General features: G+C 38.8%; 1 protein-coding gene across 1 annotated transcript in view; it reads left to right on the forward strand.

Moving 5' to 3' along the window:
* Nucleotides 1-1,855: 1,855 nt before the first annotated feature.
* The window catches only part of LOC119416120 (fibroblast growth factor receptor substrate 2), a 16,214-nt gene continuing 8,887 nt past the window's right edge, over nt 1,856-9,182 (forward strand). Inside the window, exons 1-3 of the mRNA XM_037683308.1 lie at nt 1,856-2,234; nt 6,196-6,267; nt 6,347-6,438. Coding sequence (XP_037539236.1) covers nt 6,373-6,438 — 66 coding nt within the window. The 5' untranslated portion in view covers nt 1,856-2,234; nt 6,196-6,267; nt 6,347-6,372. The remainder of the gene's footprint in view (nt 2,235-6,195; nt 6,268-6,346; nt 6,439-9,182) is intronic.

The following is a 9,182-nucleotide window of genomic DNA, read 5'->3' on the forward strand; positions in this document are numbered from 1 at the left end:
TTACTTCCACCCCTGGTTGTAGCTGCACTGACGGCGTGACACGTGGGAGGAGATATGAGAAGGTAGCAGACGAAGGAGGGATTTATATATGAAAATTAACCAGTGTGCGAGCATTTGTGTAGATAATGGCCAACTGACCAATGAGTACAGGGTGCAGTGATGGGTACAGTAGTTACAACCAGTTATGTATCTTAGCACATCGTGGTAGATATCATCCAACATCTGCAAGGAGCTGGCAGGGGCATTAATGTAAATAATGTCATCTTATCAATGGCCAGTAGGAAGGTAGCAGTTACAAGGTGTTTTCTGGCATTCAAGCAAGATCTATTTCTGAAAAAGAAGCCCAGTTTTATTTTCAGTTTCTTTATCAAGTTTTCGATATGTGGTTTAAAAGAGAGATGTGCATCAACCACAATTTCCAAGTATTTGTAAGAATCTACAAACTCAATAAGAACACCATGCATGGATGAGATTGGAGGAAGAGTTGCTAGCACCGACTTCCTGTTTGAAGACAACATCCCTTTGTCAGTATTTAGCACCAGCTTGAGATGGAATAAGTCTGACTGGATGATGTCAAATGGAGACTGTAGAAGCTGGAAAACCCTGGCAATTGTGTTAGCTCGGCAATAAACAACAGTGTCATCGGCATAGAGATGCAAGGATGCATCTGGAATGTTTAGACCTGCATTATTTATATAAATTGTAAAAAGAGTGGGGCCTAAAACTGAGCCTTGTGGCACACCATTGGTGACCGTTTGGTAGCTAGATGAAGTACCATTATGTTGAACACATTGCCTCTGACCTGAGAGATAGTTTGAGAACCAGCTAACAATGTGATATGAGAAGCCAATATCTGAGAGCTTATGGCATAAGATGTCATGATCTACAGTATCAAAGGCTTTGGACAGTTCTAAGTAATAAGGATGCATACAAATTGAGAATTTATTTTTATTTTTTAACAAGTGAAAATAAAATGGTATTTAAAAGGAAAAGTAACAAAAAAAAAGCTATGTTGTAGGGTGATGTAGACAACTTAAAACAAGAACAATGTCTGCATTGGTTCTTCCCAGGAACTTAACAGATGTTTAAAGCCACTAGGGTCAAGGTTGAGAGCTTCAGATCTTTTTGTAAGATATTCCAGGAAACAGGAGCAAAGTAGGAGAAGACCTTAGAGGCCTTAGAGGTGTTAAGAGTCCTGTTGGGTTTGAAATGTACCGGGATGTTGTGTTTGGAGAAAATCCTTCCGAGTTTCTCGGATATCTCAGATATTATCAGATATTTCTCTTTTTTGTGTGTTGTCTTGTTGTGTGTTTGTTTGTGTTTCACTTGTGTGTTACTGTGCGTGTGTTTCTGTGAGATGCTGTTTTGAGGTGTGTTTTTGTACTGACCTGTGTGTTGTTGTGTATCTTGTGATGTTGTGTGTTTGTGCCTGTTTTGTGTGTTGTCTTGTTTGGGTCTCACTTTTGTGTTATTGTGTTATCTTGTAATGTATTTGTTTGTTTCCATTTTGTTTTTGTGTGTTGTCTTGTTGTATTTGTTTGTGTCTCACTTGAATGTTGTTGTGCGTGTGTGATGTGAGGTGTGTATGTTTTTGTCCTGCCCTGTGTGTTTGTTTGTTTGTTTTATGTATTATTTTGTGTCCGTTATGTTTGTTGTCTTGCTGTATGGTTATTTGAACTATTTTTTGTGTGTCTGTTTGTTGAATAGTTTTATATTTGTTTGAACGTTTTTTTAATGTGTCTGTTGTTTGTTGTCTAATTGTATATTCGTTTGTACGTATTCGGTGTCTGTTTTGTGTCTGCTGACCTAAGCCTCGCTCGGCCCTCCGCGCATGCGCGCTGCGGAGGCTGAAGTGTCGGAAGTTGCGGTAGCAGCTCGCAGTGATTTTTAGCCCGACAGCCTGCGAGTGAACAAAACTTTGTTTTCTCCCCAAAAAAGTGCTTTTGGACGAAATTTCAGAGCTTTCATTGAACCACGGAGGACTGCAGATGGATTCTAATCGGTTCGGACCGTTTATTGTCGACGAAGAGCGGCTTTAGGAGCGTTTTAAAGAAGTTGTGATTGTTTTTTTGGCGCTCCAGCAGCGCAGAGGAAACATGGAGGATCTGCTGCTGTAGCAGCCGCTAACGATAGCTGAACGCCTGGATTTACGGACAGATCGGAGCCGCTCCTACGTCCGCTGGATGCCACAAAAGTTCGGATGGTAGAAGAGGTCAACACGCTAACCGAGCCTGGTGAGTATGGGTTGATGGACCCACAGGTTTGTGGCCCTGAGTAGAAAGGTGCGGGCGGAGAGCTGCTTGTAGCCGCCGAGGTGAAGCTCCAATCCGCGCTAGCTGCTGCTAACTAGCTGCGGCTAACTAGCTGCTGCTAACTAGCTGCCATTACAGCAACATCAGACTGAGAAAGTTTTTCACCGCAGCTCATGCGTGACCCAAACCCCGCAAAATAACAGCTCAGTGTGCGGGGTTATATGTTGTTTACTTAGTTAGTTAACTAGTTCATCTGGTTAGTGACGTGAACACACTCACTGCGTGCACGCGCAGAGGAAAGTGATTCATCCGTAGCTTCATAAATAAAACCTGTCAGTGCTGCTCAGATGATGGCTAATTGATCAATTAGTAATTAATTGAGTCATCCTCGCGTAGGTGTGACGTCACAGCACGACGATACTTAGCTTTTTGTGATCCTCAGAAAATGTATCAAGAGAACACGAGTATTCACTTTTTCAGCTCATTTTTTATGTGGTGATAAGAAGCAAACTTTTTAAAGCACCTTTCAGGACTAGAAACTTTTTAACAAGTGTATAAAACAAAACCTAAAATGAAGCACGTTTTATAATTTGGTTAAAACTAAAAGCATCACAGCTAATTAGGTGAGTCTTAAACTGCTTTTTCAATTAATTTATTGATCAATTAGTGATAAAATCATCAAAGTGTTCAGGTTTCAATCAACCCAATCTGTCCACAAGATTGTTTTTAACCCATGTCGTTGAAAACAAATGAGGTGTAATGAGCGCCAATCAGCAAGGCATACAGGATTATCTAAGATTATAATCTGTTGGAACAAAATTTTTTTTAAACATAATTAACCAGCAGCACTAAGGACCTAAGCAAGTTTAATTGATTATTTTATATTTACCACAGAGGTTCCAGTTAAATGCAATGACTGTTCTTCCAGGAAGTCTTGATGATTATAAAATTATGAACTAAAAACAAATGCATGTTGGCAGTTTCATCACTAATGAGCACAAATTTAAATCCAATATAAAATGGATCGCATGTTAAAATACTAATGGGATGTATAAAATCATACACGGTAACAAAATCGCTGCCAGTAAAAAGCTAAATACTAAACCAGTTTATTTAGACCTGCTGTCACTGTTTTTATGAAACGTCAGACATTCAGAGGTGGTGGTTTATCGAACACCTCACCAGTAAAAGTTCTGTGTAAACTCCCAATCCAGTCCTCGTTTCGTCACATTTTTCCTGAGTTTCCTGTAATCTTTTAAAGGTGTCAGGATCAACGATTCTCCAGACTTTATGGAGGTTTTTCTAAGGTTTTCTTTAGACACTGGCGCTTTTTCCCCTCTCAGTTTCAGTCCTTGAAGCTGACCTTTGACCTTTGGATCATTCGGGCATAAAACGGCTCCTAAACTCAAGGGGTGAGCCAGAGTTGTGTCGACACGGGACAGCGGGGCAGTAAAAAGAAAACGGTTTGAAATGAGAACCAACCAGACTGATTTTAATTGAAGAAATGTCATTTTGTCATCATTAGTCAGCGTGAACTTCATCCACCACAAACTTTGAGGAACAGCCTTTATTTATTTTGAGTCAGAAACTACAGACACATGTTCACTCAGACACCTTTCTGGGTTTCTCAGGTGATGGAACAAGCAGTAAAGGGAGAGTTCGGTCATTTTTTTCTTTACTGTAAAAGAAAATTTATTTTTGTGTTGATTTTTTTTTTGTGTGTCTAAATTACTTATTTTTTCATTCAAGACATTTAAAACATTTTAAAAGATACTTAAAAAGCTAAACCACTGTAGAAATATCTGCCATGAATTTATAGAAAAGTTTTGTGCTTAAAAGTAAAAAAAATTGGCTGAAAATTGACAAATGTAGAAATTTCAATTTTGGAGTTTTAAACGGTGAAGGAATTTAGAAACAAGTGGCAAATAACTTAAAATAAATAAATAGCCTTTTTGTGTTTAGCAGCTTGTTTCAGAAACACAATTTCTTCTCATTTACTTAACTGACTGAATAAAAATGACTAAAATTAACATTTTGACATAAAATAGGAGTTTAACTTGAATGAAGAGATTCATAAAGAGCTGAAAACTGAAATCAGCTGAAGGACGATCTCCCAGGTCTCATAACTTTTTTAAATTAGACTCTTTAATTCTCAGATTGCTTTAAGTTACTTTGAACACTCGTGCTGAGATTTAATCTAGTTTATAAGATTTAAATAATCACGAGTGAATAAACTACTAACATCAAAAGGAAATATAAAATAAAAAGATGTTCAGAATCGGAGGACACAATAACATCAAACCTGTCAGTGCATTTAATTAGTTTTTCCTTCGTAAAAGGAGTTTTGATGATTTACCCCTGGATGTCTTCAAACTTTGATTATACGAGTTTAAACGCGTTTTACAGGTTTCAGGATAATTGTTTTTGTTTGTTTTCAACACATCCCTAAAGTAAGAATTTGAAAATAACTTTTTAAAAATCAGTAAATTTTATGTTGATCACCTTTCTGATGAGTCGGCTATAAAATGTTTTCAGGCTCGAAAGTGACCAGAAACTAAAATAGTAGAAAAAGATTTTTATAGTAAAATATTACTACACTATCAGCTGTGATAAAACCCACCTGTTCTCTCTTTACAATCCTCACAACACTCTCCAAGCCCTGGCAGTATTATTTAGATAAATGGGAGTCTTTCTGATTCTCACATTGGGATTTGTTTTAATTATTTTAATCTTTAGCTGTATTATTATTATTATTATTATTATTATTATTATTATCTCACACTGATGTTGCAATAGCCACAAATATTTGATAAATTTGACAGCACTACCTGAAACCATCAGAGTTTCTGAACTAAAACTGAGCCATCAGATGATTAAAGGCACATATTTTCTGGAAGCAGATTCTGTCACAGTGAGGTTTATATTTTTCCTCCTGTTCAGAGTTATTAATTTGATATTGATTGGTTCTGTAACTTGCAGCTCTTTATGCTCTGACAGAAAATAACTTGTTTTTCATTGTTGTTATTTGTGATTTTGAATGGAAGAGAGAGAAGAGAACAAAAGCTCTGATTTAATTCATTGCATTTCTTAAAATGGTTATCCGGTTTTATTTAAATTAATTAACTTCTGTGATGTTAACTCAGCCCATCAGCAGAGATTGATTTTAGTTCAAAGCCTTGTTGTCAGAACCTGTAGTTCACGATGTAACGTCATGTCAACACTTCAGGATGTCCAAATGTGTCTTCATGTTGGTTTTTACCTCTGACTCCATCTCATGTGGTTCACACAATTTTAGACCTTAAAAGTCTTAAAAATGTCTAGATTTTCAATTTTATTTCCTAAAATACATTTCGTTATGTCATAAATTCAAACGTTCGTTCAGTTGTTTCATTGACTCGTTTTTTGTGCTGTCTTAGTTTGTTTGTACTTCTAAGGTTTTTATGCCCAAATAACTAAAATTCCCATCATGCAGCAGTCCTGTCTGAAGGACAATGGTGGACATTCAGCTTTCCTTGAAAAAGAGTACGGTTGCTCTGCTCCTGAAACAGGCTTGTTGATTAAATTTTTGTTTTTGCTATTTAGTTGTAAGTTTGAATCAACAGATTTCAAAAAGTCTTATTGAAACTTCCAGAACCCGCCTTTTTAGGTCATTAAATGTAAAATGTACTTTTTCCTCTCGCTCTTTCTCTCTCCAGTCAATCATATTTTTATTTGTCAACAAAATTGTCAGTACTTTTCATCATTGTTTTAGTCCTCATGCGTTGATTAAAACTGAGCAGGCGGAGCTTCTAGACTTGTGGGTGGAGATTCTAGGCTTATGGGAGGAGCTAGCATTAATCAACGTACGTTGCTTGTTTTAGTGTCGAAACATTTATCTGCAAGGAGCTGATCGTGTTGTGTCAGCAGCTTCACTCGTTCACTAATGTCAAGTTTTCACCTGCAGAGCTGCAGTTTCTTCCTGCAGACCCGCTGAAGCTCTGAGGATGGAAGCAGAGCAGCTGGAGGCCGGATCTCGGTGAGTCCACCTGCGGAGGTCCACCTGGGTAACTTCTTGTGACTCTGGTGTTCCTCACGGTTTGTCTTTGCTCCACCAGACGTCGGATGGTGCTCTGAAGAAGCCATGGGTAGCTGTTTAAGCTGTCCAGAGAAAGAGTCAGTTCCAGATAATCATCAGAGTAAATTCAAGGTGAGTTCCTGCCTCTACCTGCCCGCCTGCCTCGACCACACCCTCACTGACTAATGGTTTCTTACAGGACAGCTCAGTCAAATAGAGATGAGGCTCTTTAAATCACACCAGGACAAGGAGGAGGTGTTTATGAACTGGATTTTGATCTAGAAATGACTCTTCATGGACAAATCTTTGATTCGGTACTGGGTTCTGCTCGACGTTTGCCGAGTTTCACGTCAACGGTTCTGACTGTCGGCTTACTCTGCGTTATTTGCATCAAAGAACTTGAAGGAAAGGACCCAAAGTCTGAGACTAGATCAAACACAAGATAAGCAAAAATACTCTACTATAAATCCATTTTAGACTTCTGCAGTGATTTAACACCAACATGTTCATAGTGGTGTCACTTTGTCTCGCATCCTCTGACTGGATGAGTTATGATCAGCTGACTGGTCTGGAGTCCTGGAATAGAGTAAGACTTTACAAAATGTCAGAATCTTGGACCATCACAACGTTCTACCTAAAATCTTAACAAGAACAGACGTAAAGTCAGGCCATCACAATAAGAATGCTTAAGACCATTTTTTTTTTGTTTATTTGTTTTTTTTAAGTACAGGACTTCCTACTTGAGATGTACCTTAAACAGTTTTAAGCGTTTTTAAAAAGGTATTTCGGCTGTTCTAAGTCAGGAGTTCAAGATTTTTGCCATAAACAGCTCAACATGAAATCAAGAGGTGAAAAAAAGTAAATAAATAATAAAGTAATAAAGAAAAAAGCCAACAGAGACAAAACGTGTTGCTCTACCAAAGGTCCAAATGCTGCTTAAACAGCTCCTGTTTGTTGCTGAAATCCTCAGTAGTGTCCTCATCTTCCATCTTTAGTTGTGCAGGCGTGTCTGCTTCATTTATTGAACCAAAACTTTACCTGTTGAATCGTCAGTCTCTGTCTTCACAGTTTGACTTCATTTGTTTGACTTTTGACTTTAAACTGAACTGCTGATCCATCCTGACCAGCCTCCTTCAGGTAAACATGGTCGTTTTATATCTTCATTTCTTCCTTCGGCTGTTCTTCAAACATTCAACTACTTTTCTTGAGTTTCTCTTGCTAATGTGGAATCGCAGATGTTGGTGGTGAAGCGTTTTTTTTTTGTCTATTTCATTACCAAAATGTTTAGGGGCTGAGATGGTGTAGGGGCAGGGCAGCCGACATGGGACCCGAAGGTCCTGGGTTTGATCCCCGGTCATTGAACATCTTGTGGTGTCTCTGAGCAGGACACCAAATCCCGAATTGCTCCCCAGACACTTACATAGCTGCCCACTGCTCCACCTCGGTGTATCCCAGGTGCGATGGGTTAAATGCAGAGAGCCAATTTCGTCTTTGTATGGGAACATACAATGATGACAACACATAGCACTTTATTATTATTTATGTCTCCACCGCTTTAAATTGTTTGTGTGGCAGCAGTTTAAACCTGTCAGCAGGGCTGGGCGATATGGCTGAAAATCAATATCACAATATATTGAGCAGTTCACCTCGATAACGATAACTGCAATCCCCCCACCCCCGAAAATAATGTGATAGGCCGGCATAAATAATTCAATCATTTATATTGATGGCATAATTCCCTTTTTATTGCCATTTTAATGAACTTTAAAACTACAGCTTCTGCAAATAAATGAAGAAAATGTGTACTTTTAGTTGTTAATAGTTTTTGAACAAATCAGCACAACTGAACAAATTTAGAAGAATAAAATAACTTCACTTTTCCTGTAAACACAAAGTATTAAAACTACATTCTCTTGGGCTTTTTTAAGTTCTTCCCATTGGACCAGGTGGTTGTGTTGCAGGTGGTGGAAGAGGTTGGATGTATTGCCATGGCTTGTCGCAACAGTCTTGCGTAGTTTATACTTGGCTTTTTTTTTTTTGTTCAATATCGTCTTTGCTGAAACCAAAATGTTGCCAGACGACTGACACATTTTTTTTTTGGAAATTAGCTGATCATCTTCCTCCTGGACCAGCTCTGCTGCTGCCGCTTCAACATTTGAAATTTCCTCCATTTTCTCAACTGCACGGTCTCTTTCACTTCTTGTTACAGACTGGATGGGGTGGAGTCACGTGACTACAGACTGGATGGGGTGGAGTTACGTGACTACAGACTGGATGGGGTGGAGTCACGTGACTACAGACTGGATGGGGTGGAGTCACGTGACTACAGACTGCACGTAGTGCAGCGTCTTAAAGGGACATGAGCATAGCTTACACAACCAAAAGACAAAACGACTTTTATTATTTTTTTTTAAAACACAGAAAATACCGACATCGGCAAAATGACGTTGATCGTTATAAATTTCAGTGTCGGTTAATTTTCAATATATTGCCCAGCCCTACCCGTCAGGCACTAGGACCACACGGCATGTCGCTCAAGCAGCTGCTTTTATACAGTTTCTGCAGCTACAGTACGTGCTGAGAGGAAGAGCCTCTGTTGTTGCTCACTAGTTTTTAAAAGACTGTCGAGTTCACACGGCGACCTGCCAATTTTGAAGCTGAAGAAATTAAATTTGGACCTCTTGTTTTTTTTCATTTACCCTTTATTTATAGAGGTACGAGAACTCCTTTTCAAGAGAGACCTGTTTAGTGCGCAGATGGTGGGGGTTAAGGGCCTTGCTCATGGGTCCAGAGTGAGGATGAGGGTGGGAGCAAAAGCTTAGTCCCAATTTTCACACAGGCACCTTTATTAAAAAAAGCTGTAACTGTACAAAAGA

Source organism: Nematolebias whitei, chromosome 10, assembly GCF_014905685.2.
Source record: "Nematolebias whitei isolate Nwh7 chromosome 10, NemWhi1, whole genome shotgun sequence".
Lineage (NCBI taxonomy): Eukaryota > Metazoa > Chordata > Actinopteri > Cyprinodontiformes > Rivulidae > Nematolebias > Nematolebias whitei.